At 51.2% G+C, this 17,231-nt stretch overlaps 1 protein-coding gene across 6 annotated transcripts in view; it reads right to left on the bottom strand.

Moving 5' to 3' along the window:
• LOC144145756 (uncharacterized) overlaps positions 1–17,231 on the bottom strand; it is a 37,449-nt gene that overhangs the window by 9,679 nt on the left and 10,539 nt on the right. For 3 of the 6 annotated variants that reach the window (XM_077677467.1, XM_077677464.1, XM_077677465.1), the window contains exons 4-11: positions 14,935–15,006; positions 11,047–11,660; positions 7,097–7,347; positions 6,008–6,216; positions 4,421–4,612; positions 3,634–4,110; positions 3,405–3,543; positions 386–700 (exon numbers count right to left, since the gene is read on the bottom strand). In XM_077677467.1, the coding sequence (XP_077533593.1) occupies positions 386–700; positions 3,405–3,543; positions 3,634–4,110; positions 4,421–4,612; positions 6,008–6,216; positions 7,097–7,347; positions 11,047–11,660; positions 14,935–15,006 (2,269 nt within the window). The remainder of the gene's footprint in view (positions 1–385; positions 701–3,404; positions 3,544–3,633; positions 4,111–4,420; positions 4,613–6,007; positions 6,217–7,096; positions 7,348–11,046; positions 11,661–14,934; positions 15,007–17,231) is intronic. The other 3 variants (XM_077677468.1, XM_077677469.1, XM_077677466.1) reach the window with 2 other exon arrangements.

Raw genomic sequence — 17,231 nt, 5'->3', positions numbered from 1 at the left:
ACTACACGGTGCCCAATGATTGCAGTGACCTTCTAAGCTGCTGCTAGCCACTGCTGGCTACTCCTCAATGCTACGCCTCTGAAATAACTCTGTTGCGGCTCCGTTGCTCCTCACAGGGCAAGCAAGTTCCAGGCAAAAGCAGTACGGGGACTGTACTCCTACCTTGTGGCAGTTATCGTACATAGCCAAGTGCCCTCATGAATCTACCGAGCGTCATTCAGCATTCAAAAAGCTAGAACTAGCACCTAGAACTAGCCCCCCCCCCACCCTAATTTTCCGAATTAGACAGTAATGAAAAAGCGGTTCCAGCCTGCCAGGGCTGTGGGTGCTGTTGGCGTGCACGAAAAGGGGTGGGCAGAGGGGTGCACCCTGGTGCAGGACTCACCCTGGTGGTGCACAAAGTGGGTGGCCAGCTGTGGGGGCACCATGGGGTTGTGCTGGAGCAGGTGCGGGGGCGTGTTGGCCCCCCCGGAGTGGGGCACCAGCACCAGGTTGGCCTGCGGAGGGGGCGGGGGGCCCCCCGAGCCCCCGGGGGGCGGCTGCGGGTGGTAGACCACGGGCGGGGTGCCCGCCTGGCCCACGGGCGTGCTGGCCCCCCCCGGCGTGGGCGGGCTCGAGTGGGGGCCGCCCGCCTGGCCACCTCCCTGGGCCCCCTGCAGCACTGGCGGGGACGGGGACGGGAGGAGCCACAGCGGGGCGGCTACGCATCTATGCTGTCAGCCCCGCTTGTGCACCGCACCCACACACACACACACACAAGAGCTCCTCGACACATGCGTTCCCGCTGCGAAACTCCGCCCCAGAACCCGGGCCGCACGAGCACCCCTGCTTCTTTCAAGCTGAAGGGGCAACTGCACTGGTGCGGCACAAAAACTGGATTCTGCTTAACATTTATTCAATACCACAACAAAATAATACTGGCTTTTCAAATCAGGAAACCCTATATTGGGTAGTTTACTTATGTTTCTACGGTTTTTCTTTTTATAACTCATGACAGTAGCCACAAGCACTGGAACATGTACTACACCTTTCAATTGACAGATGGCAGGCAAGTCGACTTGCCCCACACTTTCCCCCGTTTGTCCCAAGCGCAGGGGAAACAAACGCACACCGTTTTTGATGCATAGGGCCTATGGGGAGTTTCGCAAATGGTGTATATTGAGTAACTCTGCCCACAACCTACTCCTCCACGTCCTTTCGAACTGCGCCACCAAGTGGGGGGCAACACTACCCACAGTTCGAGAGGACGTGAAAGAGGTGCATACCACACACACACACTGTGCAACAAACCACCTGTCACGCATGCCCACACTACACAGAAAGGCAAGTGCACCTGCAACATGCTCAGCAAGAAAAAACTTTACTGTAAATGCCTTCCTCACCCATCACACACCCTGGCATCGCCGGAGCTGCCCCACAAATTGCCCAAAATTTTCCTCCATAGATACTTAGTCTGCCAACAATGGAACTTCAGTTTGCTGAAATTTGAAAAAATTCAAACTTGGGACTCAAGGGACACTGAAGATATTTTGAGGTCTTATTTGAGGCTGCACTCCGGAGTTTAGAGCCTTAGTTTACGTGCCATTAGCAGTCACGGTGCCAACTACCATAACGCCGCCACACTGATTTTCTTTGCGTCTTCACGCTGCTAAGCCTTCTAAATTTATACAGTTGAACCTCCTTGATACGATTTTAAAAAAACATTACGCAGGGAAGAAACGTACTATCCGGAAAAACGTATTACCCGCCACAGTAAAAAAGAGCAATCGAGAGATGAAAACAAGCAACTAATGGCCTAACGTCTGCTGGTGCATGCTGTGGCCTTTTGAGAGCAAGAGCTCCTTTTCTAAACATTGCAGACTTTTGTCTGCACTGGGATTGTCCTTTGCATGAAAGTAACTTCGCACCACTCCCAAGCCAGCTACAGGCCTGAGCATATGCAGCCACCAGAGCCGCCACTTCTTCCTCCCCATCACCACCACCATCTTTCTCTGAGGTTTCATCCGGCACCAGCACTGCTTCATGGCGTGATTCCGACACGATTTCTGCCAAGGTTACCGTTTCACACGTCGCCATTATACAGGTTCCGCTGGCTAAAAGCAGCCACGTTACCAAGTGAATTTGGCAAGCCCAGTATTGCGGGAAAGCTGCCACAATGACCTAGGCGGCCCGACCGCCGCTTGGCGCCTGCTTATTGCACTGCGCGCCCTGAAGCTCAGTCCGTACGCACATCAGCACGTTTTTTGTTTACCGTAAAACAAATGATCTGGTCGCAGTTAGATAAAATTTAGTGTTCACAACTGAGAGCATAGCAACCAAGAAATCGTATGAATCAGGAACGCAGTTCTACTGTGTTTTCCTTCACGTCATTGCCAAAATGAACATGTTGTTCCCAAACACATTTTAGGGGTTGAAGGTGGTAAATACTTGCTAAATTTAAGCCTGCGGTATTACCAATGTGATGTCTCTGCCCAATGGATGGGAATCAGCTTGAACTTAGATGAACACCAAGAACACCGAAAATACATGACACATTGCTTCAGCGATGTGTTGCGTGTGAGTCGTGTACTTTGTGTCTTTTTGGTGTTTGTCCAAGCTCAAGCTGACTCCTATCCGATTATGTGCTAATTCACACAAATCAGAGCCAGTCATGGCTCGTGTTAAGAAATTTTCAGGGGGGCTAATTCAAGGGCAAAGGCACCTCAAAACGCACTTTTCTCACTAAAAATGTATGAAAATACAGTCAAATCTCATTAATTCAAACACTGAACTTCAGGTTCGCTCAAATAGATGCTGTGGTTCAGTAAGCATAATGATTATGTCAATGTGCCAAAACGGCTGGTGCTTCAAGCATGCCGTGCCAGCGAACATGTTCTCAGCAGAGGGCAACTCGTGCGGCGGCGCCTTTCAACTTCATCGCAGCAAGGGAGACCAGTGCACAGACCCGAGGCATTATAAAGTGATGGGAAGATTATTTAAGGCCACATCTAGGCTGCACACCTGCCTAGACACCTCAGTGGCAAAAAGATTCTGGTGCCAGAGCAGAAGCGACCACACTTAGCGCAACAGGCGGGAGAATGTGCCTGCTGTGTTAGGGCTGGTCTGCAAGCTCCAAGAACTGTTTTTCCGAGTCACAACATCAACAATTACTCCTGTTCACAACGAATGTAAATAAACGTACCAGGACTCGTCACTCGTGTGTTTGCTGATTCCATGTGCATCGCTTTAAGCACCCACAGCTGCCATAAATACTCCATTCAGACAGCTTCTTGCAAGTTGAAGTCCAAATGATTCGAATAAATTTCCAGAGCCCCCTCAAGTTCCGATCAACGAGATTTGACTGTGTTGCAGCCCTTCCGAAAGAGTGCAAACGCGAGTGGGGGAGAGTAGTGAGTGCAACGTACTGTAGACCTGGGCAGGCAGGTGGGTGGCATCCCCGTAGGAGGCCGTGTGGGTGGCGGCAACCATGCCCATGGGCTGGGGAGACATCACCCGGTGGCCCATCATTGGGTACATCTGTGCCAGCGGCCCAAAGCACTGGGCCTGCAGGGGAGGGGGGAGAGACGATCGTCAGCGATGGCAGAGAGATCTCTCTCAAGACGCGAGCGTGCCGTGCCCGTGCATGCCCCCCACCTGCTGGTGGTAGGCGACGGTGGCCTGTGGGGGTCCCGCGGAAGGGTGCATCATGCCCTGGGCGGGCGTGTACTGCACCATGAGCTGCGGGGCGTTGGGCAGGCCGGCGGGGGCCAGGATGGGCTGGCCCGTGGCGGCCGCCACGTGCATGGAGGCCGGCAGGTCGTGGCGCGCCTGCACCAGGGGCAGGCTCTTGCGGAAGCGCGGCCCCCCCTGGCCACCCCCCTGTGCAAACTGGGCCACGCTCACGGGCGTCGCGGGCATCAGGTACTGGGGCGCCATGGTGATGATGTGCTGCCCGGGCACCAGCTGCTGGGGGGGCACGGGCCCCACCTGCTGCGGGGGCACCCCGCCGGGGCCGGGTGGGGGCGGAACACCCACCAGGGGGCTCGAGCTCAGGCGCACACCCCCAGCGAGCGCTGCACCGCCCCCACCGTTGCTGCTGCCGGGCGGGCTGGTCAGGGGCAGCAGTGTACGCTGCAAAGAGGACAAGGGCGGTGATTTGTACCATACCACCACACTGACGAGCACATGCTGCTTTGTGAACAAAACATGCTAAGCTCTTGAACATCCCGTTCAAAATTCTGCTACGCAATCAGTGGAAGCTGATCCGTTCCTCCCCTAGACAACAGGCGATGAACAACTTCTACAAACAAAGTATCTGTAGACGCATCTACGGCAATCAAGATGCCAGTGGAATACGAGTATTTCAAGCCGAGTGCTCTAGTTGAGCCGAAAGACATGCTCGGTAAAAGAAGAACGCCCGTCAATTATAGACGCCACTGACCGGAGTGAAGGCCTTTGCATTGGGGTTGAGCACAAACTCCTTGGCGTTGGGGTTGAGAACGGACTTCTTGACGAGCCGGTCTGTCTCCTCCTTGGCAGTGGCGGCTTCGTCCAGCTCCTTGCGCTCCTTCTCCGTCTCCTCGTCCGTCCCAGCCACACTGGTCCCATCCTTGGACTCCTTGCCTTCATCCAGCTGCAACAGTGCAGTGCAACAGGCCACGCTATGACGTCTCGCTGCTACTGCATGCAAAGCTTCAAGGCGAGGAGGCCACACGAGCACCAAGGCCTCAACATGAATTACATATACAGTGGAATCTCAATACGATTTTTATGTGACATGAATTTCGGGATTATACGAATTTCTGAGAAGTCCTGGTGAAATTGCATTGCCCATTGCTTGCAATGGGCAAAACGGCTAACACAAACGGACCTGCGCAGACCGGTGGATAATACGAACAGGCCGGCGAGGCGCCCGACTGCCGAGTGAGCAAGCGACGGCGACGTTACGGGCTCTCTCTCTCTCCTCTTTGTCACTCTTTGCTTCAGAACGGTTGTCTTCTGCTCGTGAAAACGCACTGCGCACGCTGCCGCGGAACCACCCGCACGCTGCACGGGGCGCTGCTTCCGGCTTTGGCCGCGAAGTGGCGCGGGGCGCTCAAGCGACCGCTTCTAACCGCTCTTTAAAATGCTGCTCAAGGCACACACGAAGTTGCTTGTTCGGAAGCCGCTCAAGGCGCACATGAAGTTGCTTTTTCGGTAAAGGAGCTGATAATGTGGGCGAAAACGGTACTATAAACCATCATCCGTGTGGCTAGTGAAAGTGCCAATGAAATATCTACCAGGGTGGTAAGCCTAGGCATCTCCAGCGGAGCCAGTTGGTGCTCTCAAGTGCTTTAAAACTGCCGCCATGAGGCGCGCACTTCCCCATTGGCGCAAGTCATCAGGCTCCCCCTACTGCCGCGCACGTCACACGTCATTTTCTGAAACTGCCACGGGTGCGGAATCGTCGACGCGGGCGCGAAAATACCCCACGTGCAACACCGACGCGCACAAATCACGTGCAAAAATGCGCCATGCGGTTCACGCCTTGACCTCTGTGGCGTGTAGTGAGCTTGGGCACTGCGAGTAGGAGATGAGTGCAAAGTTTTACGCGCTCCAGAAAAAACTGCTCGGAGACGTGGAGGTTAAAAAAGAAAAAGCAGAAAAATTCATGGATTCCCTCATGCGAAAGAAAAAAAAAAGAAGTAAACGAAAACTTTTTTAGTGCTCAATTTTTTGGTCTGTATCGGTTCATACGAATTCCGGATGATACGAATATTTTTCGCGGTCAAGTGAAATTCGTATCATCGAGGTTATACTGTAGCTCGCCATATTTTCCGAGTTTTAAGCGTTCCCAGGGACAGGTTCTTAGATCAGAAGTAAACCAACATTCACACGCAGATGCCTTTCTTTTCGCGTTTTCTTTTGGCAAAAGCTATGGAAGGTGCACGGAACAGTAGCCTCTGATATTCTGGCCGCACACGTTTTCTTCCCCAAATGCCAGTGGCAGACGAGCAGTGAGCTCTGCACGGTAAACGCCACGACGCACCTTGATGCTGGTGCTGAACTTCTTGAACTCCTCGATCTCCTGGACGCGTCCCTTCTGCAGGGGCGGGCCCTTGCGGTCGGCGGGCCCCTTGTCCACCGCGGGGCAATCCTCGGCCGGGGCCGCTGCTGCGGGGGGAACCTCCTCGGCCATGGGCACGTCACACAGGCCGGGACTCAGGGGGCCACCTTCCTTCTCCAACCGGGAAGGGGCTGCGCGGGAAGGGGGGAGGAGGAACAACGGCGGGCTCAGGCGGCAGTCGCTCCAATCAACCTTTGAGCATGCACTTCATCAGAGTGCCGCAGCGTGGGCAAGCATCTCCACGCTCCGACCTCCCACCGTGCTGGCGCTGAAGACCAATGTTGTTTGTCAGGTAACCGAGGTCAGTCGCCCACTCGTAATGATAACCATGCACCGGTGGCTGGCACTGAACCAGGGACATGCGACTGCAAATTTACACAAACGGGCTTTTTGCGAGTTGAGCCCTCACCGTCCTTGCCCACAAATTTCATAGTCTCGTACCATCCCTGTGCCATTTACTGCAGCGCGACAATTCCTATTTAACCCTTTCAGGGTCAATGACGTACATGTACATCCCCTGCAAACACCTTCAAAATGGTCAATGATATACATGTAAGTCATCGCTGGTATGTTTAAAATGCGCACCTTTTTCGATAATTTCTTTAGCTTGGCATGTGCTGCCACACTGCGGAAATACGTGAATTTTTTTTCTTAGGTCAACGGCTCATTTCTTTTTTTAGGTTTTACTACAGCGATGTACCCACTATCGCTTGCGCATCGCGTCATGCGCGGAAACGCGGCGGCTGGTTTTGGTTTAGTCCTCCCGGCACTCCAAGCGTTTTATTGCACCCACGAAATTTTCCTATAATTTTTTTTTTTGTTACTCGTGAATAAACCATGTAATAACACAATTTTTTGTCACGTTATGATCACCCTAAAAAATTACACTTCTTTCTCGAAATGGATTCGCCCAAAGAATTTATATCAGCAGTAATAAAAATTGACCCTGGGGTTCGCATTCGGCAAAAAAACTTTACCCTCAAAGTGTTAATAAAAGGCTCCAACACTCACCGCCATTGAGCCGCGGCGAGGTGTCCATCTCGGGGTAGGCCGCGGTGGCTGGGTGGTGCTGCGGGGGCGGGTGCTTGGCCAGGTGGTGGTGCAGCTTGGGTGGGGGTCCGGGGGAAGGGCCCCCCTTGAAGGCAGGCAGGCCCCCACGGGGCAGGCCGCCCCCCGCGGAAGACGGCACGGCCGCCGCTGATGGGGGCGGGGTGCCCCGCAGGGGCTTGGAACCGCCGCCCAGGGGCTTCCGCCGGACGTACCTGCACACCAGCCGAAGACACACCTCATAAGCACTTATTCCTTTGCCTCTTCGCGTTCAGGGTCCCGTTACAAACAAAGTGACGGTTGCGCAACACTACGTCAAATCGCGGACCCTTTCCAAATGAACAAGAAAGCGTGCTACCAGGGCATCTTGCCCATTTCTTAGGAAATGCAAGATGGAGTACCAAACAACTCACATTAAAAAAAGAGCAAGAAGGAAAGGGGAGGAAGGGGAAGAGGGGGGCGGGTTTCAGATCTAAGGTTCAAAAATGAATCCCAAGAACTGACCAGCCGTGTTGTACGCAACAAGGCAACCGAGCCTCGAAGATATCCTTGGCCACCCTTCAGAATAAAAAAGCAATTTGGACCACAAGGCTTCATCCTCATCCTATGTTGTATTCGGGTGGTCGTTATAGAGCGCTCTGGAGCACTCCGGAAAGAGACTCTGTTCGGGTGGTCGAAATCGAGCGCTCGACGTATGTTTGGTTGGTCGTCTCAGAGCGCCGTCCTCCACTCCCGAGCGCCTCCGACTGCTCTGACTCCGAAGTGGGAGCGCCACCGAAATCTGGAGGCGATCGGGTCACGTGACCCCAGGCGGCGCAGCGATCGCAAAGCTCGAGGCGTATACTCGGGGCAATTCAAGTGAAATAAAGACGTGAAACCACAACCCTATACTCGGGTACACTGATTGATTGAGAGTGGGGTTTAACGCGCCGACGCAACGCAGACGATGAGGCGCGCCGCGCCCAGTGGAGGACTCCAGATTAGTTTTGACCACCTGGGGATCTTTAACATGCGCCGAAATCTTGTACACACAGGAGTTTTTGCTTTTCACCTCCATCAGAAAAGCGGCCGCCGCAGCTGGGAATGAACCTGCATCCTCATACTCAGTAGCACAACGCCTTAGCCACTGAGCCAACGCGGCGCGTTATACTCGGGCACAACTTAAAACCAACAACAACATTTGCCTCGGTTGCAGCCGGCTGTACCTCATCATGGCACAAAGATAGCGTTATTGCGAGTAATTTGAACCTCACACGAATCGTTTCGGTGATTTATCACTTTTTATCTGCTCATAAATTACTGCAGTAACGACAAACAAGCTACATAAAAAAAATTCCTCCCCTCGCGGGAACCCCTGTGTAGATGCGACGCATAGGGGGTTCCGTTGTTGTTTCCGTTAGGTTGATTCTCCCATCGCGTGAAACGTGCCGTGAACCCCCCGCCGCGGCTATGACGCAACGTGGCGCGGCTATGACGCAACACAATCCAACACAATCCACTTTAATCCAATCCAATGCCCCTCGCGAGAGAGTGTTCGCTATCAGAGAGGAGAGGGGGTGAGCGGCGGAGAGCGCAGTTCGCGCGGCGAGGAGAATGGGGGAGGGGTGTGGACGGACAACAACAACGCCGTATGGAGGGACAAGGCGAGTGAATGAGATGCAGTCGCATCTACAAAAAAAGCATTATGCACAATATCATCACAAAACGCACACTCGCATTGACATCTGGATCTGTCGCTTGGAGGAGTGATACTCTAATTGCGAAAACCCTAGTACAGGGAAAACCCGACACACCTGTGTTGCCGCAGGACATTGCCACCAGCTTAGCACCAAGGACCGGTTCGAGAGGAAGAATTAAAATATTAGTGCTGGCAAATGCCCTTTTTCTTACTGTGTGGATCAGGGACTTTGCTAAGAACAGGGGTGAGACAGCTGAACCAGATTTGGGAGCAGTTTTTGGAGCAGTAAAATCTCGATTTTGGAGCAGGAGAACCTTGATTTGGAGCAGAAGAACGACATTTATTATGTCACCTTAGGAGCCTAAAAACCAAATTTCTGGCAAATCAGGGGGGGGGGAGGGGAAAGAGGGAAGTTCACTTTTTAATTGGTTTTGAACGTACATAACGCCGAAATAGCTCTTAATAAAGTTTTTTCTATCAGAGTATCCTAATTGGTAGGAACTACACCACATTTTTACAAACCATTTTTAAATTTCTAGGCTCTATATGCATAGATAGCGTGGAGCGCCGTTGAGAATATCGAATTGAAAAACTAAGCAGCAACTCCAAGGCATTTTTATTATGTGAATGCCTAAATTATTATTTTTGCAATCAGCGCCTTTACGCACAAGTGTAGAGCCATGGCAAAAGTTGCGCGAAAGGAAGTGACAGTCAACGCACCCCCCCCCCCTATTTCAATCCCCAAGGTACACGTTCACTACGATCGTAATTTCAGTAACGCTGGTACTTTCAGCAACCTCCCCCTTGGCTCGAAATTTCGCTTCAGATAGATGAACCATTATTACTAGCGTGCAATAATAGCCCGTCCTCAGACACTGCTTGAATATTTTGCGGCGATGTAGCCTGCGCCGCCACTTCTGAAGTCCCATTCCCGCCGCTCGCAAGCTTGCTGTCAGAGGCAGCAATAAATCAGCGTTTTATAACACCGCAACGAGTGCGAAATTTCACTTCAAACACGCACCGCGCCTCACACTCTAGGCCGAAACACGGCTAATTCGCCGGCACCACGTTGTTTTTGATGAACTCCCGTCTTTCGAGTCGCGGAACTTCCCGCAACAGATCAAACGACTAAATGTAAACCCTGCCACCCCCATAACAAAAACCACGGTACAAATCGGCGAAGAGCACTCTGCCGGAGCAACTGCTTCGCCCGGCGGCCATGTTTTCCAATATTCACCACACCAAGATGGCGGCGCCCGCTGATCGCTGATGTCGTTCCGGAGATAGGGCGCTCTGAAAATTACCGTTTTTTCGTCAACTTGCACAAGTAGTTTGTCACCTCAGTACACATAAGCATTTTTTCTACAGGACTTTGGAATGGTTTTCGATAGGGAAGCTTTAAAACTCGCAGAATGTAACATGTGCAACCTGACGTGACTTTAAAAAAAAAACTATCTCGGAGGCAGTTTTATGCGGGTGTTTTATTGAATGATCAATCAACAAAACATTTACAAACAGCGTCACCTTGGGGGTGCTGGAAAATTATGCCGTCAGTAAGCATTTTTCCCCAGTGAGACTGACGGGAGCGTTAAAATCCTTGGCTCTCAGACTGTTTTGGAGCAGCTTGGCGCAATTTTTGCAATTTTCACGCTTTTGGAGCAGCATGGCACAGAAAAACAAATTTGTATCAAAACTGCGCAATATGCGCAGCTGTCTCACCCCTGTAAGAAGGAGGGGGTTGAGGGTACAACCCCCCCTCCCCCATTTGCGGAAATGTTTTCCAGGCAGCAAGAAAGCGAGTGCTAGGGTTCCTTTTGGCCAAACTTCTACCATCCCGTAATGCATAATCCCCCCCCCCCCCTTCCCCCAACAAATTTATGGCTATGACCCTGGTACGGATCAATGCTTATCGGCAGAGAAATGTCGAAATCGCATTTTAAACATGAGTGCGTAATAAAATTACTATACACAACTTAAAATCTTCAGCTTCAACTGCTGCTTTCAGTTCAGAGGTCAATGGGCAAAAGCCATGCATGGGTGTCACCAATCACCCATGCTTTGCATGGGTGATTGGTGACACAAAGCATGTTTTGACAGCCCTGCCATCGAAGGTTGTCCCAGCGACAGTTTCTGCCAAAGCACGCCAACAATCACAACGCACAGGCAAAGCCCGACTCATGAGACAGACTGTTCGGCGCAAGAGGAGGGAGGAAGGGAGGGAAAAAAAGAGCCTTGCCTCGTGCCCTGGGGCATGCTGTCGGGGGCCGGCCGCACCACGGCGCTGAACTTGTCCTCCTCGTCGCCATTCTCCACCTCGATGCGCTTCTTGAACACGGGGTTGCTCTCGATCTCCTGGGCGATCTTGGAGGCCTTGGCCTCCTGCAGCTTGTACTCGTCTGTGTTCTTGGGCTCCAGCTGCACCGTGTACGAGGGCAGCGCGCTGTCGTACGACGTCTGCACGCCGTACTTCTCCTCGTTGGTCTTGAACATCTCGTTGGCGTCCCAGCCGTTGGTGTCCTCCCCCCCGTCCAGCGGGGGCTCGTCCAGCCCGTCGGCCGTGCCGCCGTCCATCCAGGGCTCCAGGGTGCGCTCGGCCAGCTGGCCGTTGAACTTGGAGATGGCCGCGTCGGTGGCGAACGCGTCCCGGGTGGCAAAGTCCAGGTCCGCGTTGGGCGCGCACAGCGCCACCACGTCCACCAGCCGGAAGATCATCAGCTCCATCAGCTGCTGGGGCTCGCCCCGCTCCCCCCGGCCACCCCCGCCCAGCGAGGCCAGCAGCCGCGACAGGGACGACGGCTCGCCCTGGGCCCCGGGCTCCACGGGGTGGCACGTCTCGAGCACAATCTCCAGCTGCGGGCGTGTCAGGGGGAAACGGCTCAGTGCATCCCAACAAAAAGTGCAGCAGTTTGTGGTTCTGTGAGAGAGTGCACACCCAAGCACGGGCACCAATACTGCCCGAGGGGGCTTTTTACGAGTGAATTCGGCGCACCCCAACTTGTGGCTAAGTTGTGCTGCCCAACCTGGGAATCATTTTATTCACGCGAATGGATATCGATAGTGTTGGCTTACTTATAAAGCTTGGAAAAATGAAGATGGCCACCTCTCAAACAAGTCCAATGAGAGTGTGCTTGTTTGATGTGTGTTCTGTCTCTCATAGTCTGCTAAATTTTTGGCAGAGTACAAAACAAAAATAGCTGTGCATCGAGATTTTAGTGCAAGTTAAAGGCCCCCAGGTGCAGCTTTGGCGTGACTAACCCACCAAAATCTGTATTTTTTAAGTAATGTTCTTGAGACTTGCACGAGTGTCATCTTAATCAGTCACGAAATGGTACAAAAGAGGGTAGTGAAAGAAAAACAGAAAAACATTCATATCGCGACACCTTTTCCACACTAACCTCTTTCATCGATTTAAAAACGCCAAGAACACTCTTTGAGGTCCCTTTAAAAGAGCTCCTAGTTCCAGCCCAACCTCGCACCTCGCCTTGCCACCTACGTCGCGACATGACTACAGACCTGTGTAGTCAGCCCATCTTCATGTTCCGAAGGGCAAAGTACTACTGCAGTCATGGCGTCCTTACACCTTACTGCTGCAGTCACTGCAAGCCGCATGCCGAATGTTTTTTAACACGAAAGTGTTTTATTCCTGGATACACAAAGATTCCGCTGACGTCACATCCGTCACGGAAGTGACGCCAGTACAATGAAACAAGCGGCCTGTAAAGGGCGCACCCCGCACACAGTCTTCTTGCGGGAAAGCAACCATGAGTACTAAAGCAGGAGGTTGCCCGCCAAGCACACCCACAAGCAAGCCGCCGACCCGCGAACTATGCTCAGCTTCAAATTTCGCTGCATATTTCACTTTAAGTGATGTGATTGGTTCGAGTCATTTTGGAGCAGCTTTTGGAGCAGCAAAATCGGCTTTTGGAGCAGCAAAATCGGCTTTTGGAGCAGCCAAAACGAGCATTAAGATTTGAGAAATATTGCTAGAAGGGGAGCAAAACAACCGAGAGGAGCCCCAAAAGCAGCATCCTGGGCACACAGAAATGTTTAAACAAGTAAAATGCCTTCGTTGCAGACGAGTTTCTGCAGCAGAGATGTCTTTTAGCAGTGACTATGAAATGCCTCAAGACAAGCACCGAAAGAGTTTGTGCGAGTGTGTACAGCCGATAAAAGGCTTGTCTATAACACAGCGTTCGTACTCTCAGCCCTATCCTGCCCCGCCGGAGCGGGATTTGAATAAAACTACTGCGGAATTCTGAAGTCCTAGCCCTTCGCTTTTGCCTCCGACATGTTTGGAACGAGTATGTTCCGGCAGTTTTCGGATGTAGCTGGTTGAAGTTGAAATCGCTGTTATAGACAAGCGTTTTACCGGCTGTACATGCATTCACTGCATGAGCCAACAGATTATGGAAGAACTTGGAAGTTTTACTAAAAAATGACTAGCGGGGTAGCACTCCAATCGGTAGGCTACAGAACGTTTCATAAAACCATAATGAACGGAACAGAGAGACACGCGACAGAATGTACTGAGTGCATTTTATGTAAAAGCTTCTAGCGTCCAGCCTGAATGTCTGTTTCTCTCCGGGTTCCCAAGACGAAATCGCATGCTACATCTCCTCTCCGACTTGTACACTCGCTTTCCAATTCGCAGGGGACTAGGTTTGCAACAACGATAACTCTCTGGCTTTTTGAGTGGTAAGACTGTCTTCATGAAGCGTCCACCCATGTTGATCATTGATGATCATTTATGATCATCCCCTATGATGATCATTGAGTAGGTGGACCAACGGGTAACTTATTTGAAAAGAAAAAAAGAAATCAGTGAAAACGACGACCACATTCTTCACGAAGAGTAGCTTTGCAAAGAAAGTTTTATCATAAAATGCTTTCCTGAAGCGCTCCTGTAGCGTTCCTCCTGAACGACATATTGAGTCAGGCAAGATCACTTTCTTCAAAGCTCAAAACTGTTCAATGGACCAAGCGGTCCCACATTAAGCCACCTTGAACTTTCGTCCCTTTCCCCTTTTCCGCTAGCTACCCTTGCAATGCCCTCTCCATCTCAACCCCTCAGAGTTGGCCACGTGAACTCCTGCCAAGCTTTCATCATCATCACCACCAGCCTATCTACGCCCACAGCAGGGCACAGGCCTCTTCCATTAATCTCCAAATATCATGGTTCTGTGCTAACTCGCCAAGCTTTATTGCAAAGCAGATAGTAAAGCGTGAACCCCATGGCGCCTTTTTACAGGCAATTTGTGCGCGTCAGCGTTGCGAGCGCAATATTTTCACGCCCGCATCGACGATATCGCGCCCGCACCACCATCTACCTCGGTCAGAAACTGACGCACAACGTGCGCGACAGTGGGAGGAGCTTGCTGACTTGTGCCAATGGGGAGGCACGCGCCTCAGGCGGAAGTTTCAAAGCACTCGAGACAGCCAGCTGGCTCAGGCAGAGATGTTTAGGCTTACTACCCCGGCAGACATTTCATGGTCGCTTTCACTAGCGGCGCGGATGATGGTTTATAGTACCGTTTTCGCCCCCATAATAAGCTCCTTTTACACACAAGGAACTTCGTGTGTGCCTTGATTTTAGAGAGCTATTAGACGCAGTCGCTCGAGATCCCCGCACCACTTCGCGGCCGAAGCCACCACCATGTTGCCACCGCCGGCCGCACCGCGCGCAGCGTGCGGGTGTTTTGCGGCAGCGGCAGCGCGCCTGTGGCGTGCGCGGCGCGTTTTCAGGAGCAGGAAACACTTTAAGATTCCCTCCTCTTCAACGCTCGTGGCGTAAAGGGCACGCCACGAGCACGCCACATCGAGGAAGCCCGGCGAAATGAATCTTCGGCGCAAGGTTGGCAGAGATTGCTTGAAAACAGAGCCCTTGTACCAGGATGTAGCAGGATTTACCTTTCGGCACAGTTAGGCGCAATTGGCACAGCTATCACATCACTGCACTTGCTTGTTTTACTGATTCCTATGACAGAGGAACCAACCACATTTTTTTTTTTCCTTGAGGAGGGCCCCGCGTAAAACATTGCACTATATCAAGTTTCCAACAGGATACAATTCCAAGACAGGCCAGGACACGCACGCACAGATCACAAAAAAAGATGCTGGTCCCTACCTCAGGCGAGACCGTCCGAAAGACGCCTTCAAAAAGTTCCCCATCTCGGACTTGCACTTGGACGACATGGCCCTGGTCGCAATCGTGGGAGAAAGTTTTCACATTAGCATCCTGTCAACAACCATGAGCGCAAAGCCACAGTTAACCAAGTCAACTAATGCACAAGCACAAAAAAAAAAAAAAAGAAAGAAACATTAAAACCCAGGCCAGTTCCTTTTTCTACAAACGTAGAATACGATGAGAAGTGATTGGTTTCACAATCAGGGGTGAGACAGCTGAATGAGATTTGGGAGCAGTTTTCGGAGCAGCGAAATCTCGATTTTGGAGCAGCACAACTTTAATTTGGAGCAGAAGAACGACATTTATGATGTCACCTTAGGAGCTTAAAAAATCAGATTTTTGGCTACTCAACGAAGAAAAATGCATTTTAACAGGTTTTGAACGTACGTAACACTGAAACGGCCCTTCAATAAAGTTTTTCCTACCAGAGTATCACAAGGTACGAACTGCACTACCTTTTTACAAACCAGTTTTATTAATTCTTAGGCTCTATGCATAGATAGTGTAGAGTTCTGTTGGAAATATCGAATTGAAAAACTAAGCAATCGTTAAGGCAGTTTTATTATCATCTGAATGCCGAAATTATTTTTGTAGTAGAGCCACAGTAAAAGTTGCGCGAAGTGAGGTGACAGTCGTAGCCCCCACCAGCCCTCCCATTTCAATCACCACGGTGCACGTTCGCTACGATCGTAATTTGAGTAACGTTGGTATGTTTAGCCACCTCCTTTTTGCCTTAAATTTCACTTCAGATAATGAACCATTATTACTAGCGTGCAATAATAGCCCGTCCCAGTATCGAGCACCGCTTGAACATTTTGCGGCGATGTAGCCTGCCCCGCCACTTATGCAGTGTCGATCATCCCATTCCCGCCTCTCGCAAGCTCGCTGTCAAAGGCAGGAATAACTCAGCATTTTATAATACCGCAATGAGTCCGAAATTTCAATTCAAGTGCGCACTGCGCCCCACACTCAAGGCCGAAACACGGCGAATTCGTGGGCACCACGCCACTTCCTGCAACAGATCAAATGACTAAATGTAAACCCAGCCACTCCCACAACCAAAACCACGGTAGAAATCGGCGAAGAGCACTCTGCTTGAACCACAAGCAGCTGCTTCGCCCGGTGGCCATGTTTTCCGATCTTCACCACCACAAGATGGCGGCGCCCAGTAATGTCGTTCCGGAGATACGACGCTCCAAAAATTGCCGTTTTTTCATCAGCTTGCACAAGTAGTTTGACGCCTTAGTACACATCGGTATTTTTTCTACAGGACTTTGCAATGTTTTTCGATGGGAAAACTTCAAAAAACGCACAGATTATAACATGTGCAACCCGACATTATGACTTTCGAAAGAACTATCTCGGGGACAATTTTATGCAGGTTTTTTTATTGGATGATCAATCTATTAAACCTTCACGAACACCATCACCATGGGGGTGCTGGAAAATTATGCCGTCAGTGAGCATTTTCCCCCAGTGAAACTGACGGGAGCGTTAAAATCCTTGGCTCAGACTGCTTTGGAGCAGCTTGGCGCAATTTTAGCCATTTTCAAGCTTTCGGAGCAGCCTGGCGCAGGAAAACAAATTTGTATCAAATGTGCGCAATATGCGCAGCTGTCATCTCACCCCTGCACAATGCAAAATGATGAGCGGGATCCCACTCATCAGTGGCCTCTTACAATCATGGTGTAAGGAACTGACAACGTGCAATCCTACTCCTCAGCATAAACTGCACTATCTACATAAAAAGAAACAATTAGCCAGATTATACCACTCGTCACAACAGGCAAGGCCACACACAGATGGACACTCAGTTTCCCCTTAGAAACCTTAGTGTGCAAGCACTACTTAAAGAATGGTCAGTTGAGTGGCAGCAATGCTCTAATCACCGACTCGCAGTGGTGCACAATGTAAAGAGCTAAGCCTCAGCTTGGTGCATGCGTCATTAGGGCCACATAACCTGCATCACTGCGGCCAAGAGGACTAGAGCGCCAAAAACGCCGCACCGCTCAAAGGCGACTGTTCAAATCCTGGCAAATTTTTTTTTTTTTCATTATTATTATTTTGTCCTGGCATGCAAGCGGAAATAATTTTTTTTTTGTGCCGTCTGCATTCAGCTCTCCCCTACCAAAAGTGTTTTGATTCAGATGATGCAGAGGTAGCAATTAAGAGTAGAGTAGGTACTGTGTACCACAATTTATTTTGCCCATCATCTTGCCGCTGTTTAAACAGAATGA

Source organism: Haemaphysalis longicornis, unplaced genomic scaffold, assembly GCF_048455015.1.
Source record: "Haemaphysalis longicornis isolate Haplotype H1 unplaced genomic scaffold, Haemaphysalis longicornis Haplotype H1 scaffold_7, whole genome shotgun sequence".
NCBI lineage: Eukaryota > Metazoa > Arthropoda > Arachnida > Ixodida > Ixodidae > Haemaphysalis > Haemaphysalis longicornis.
This window is presented reverse-complemented; position numbering and strand designations above follow the sequence as displayed.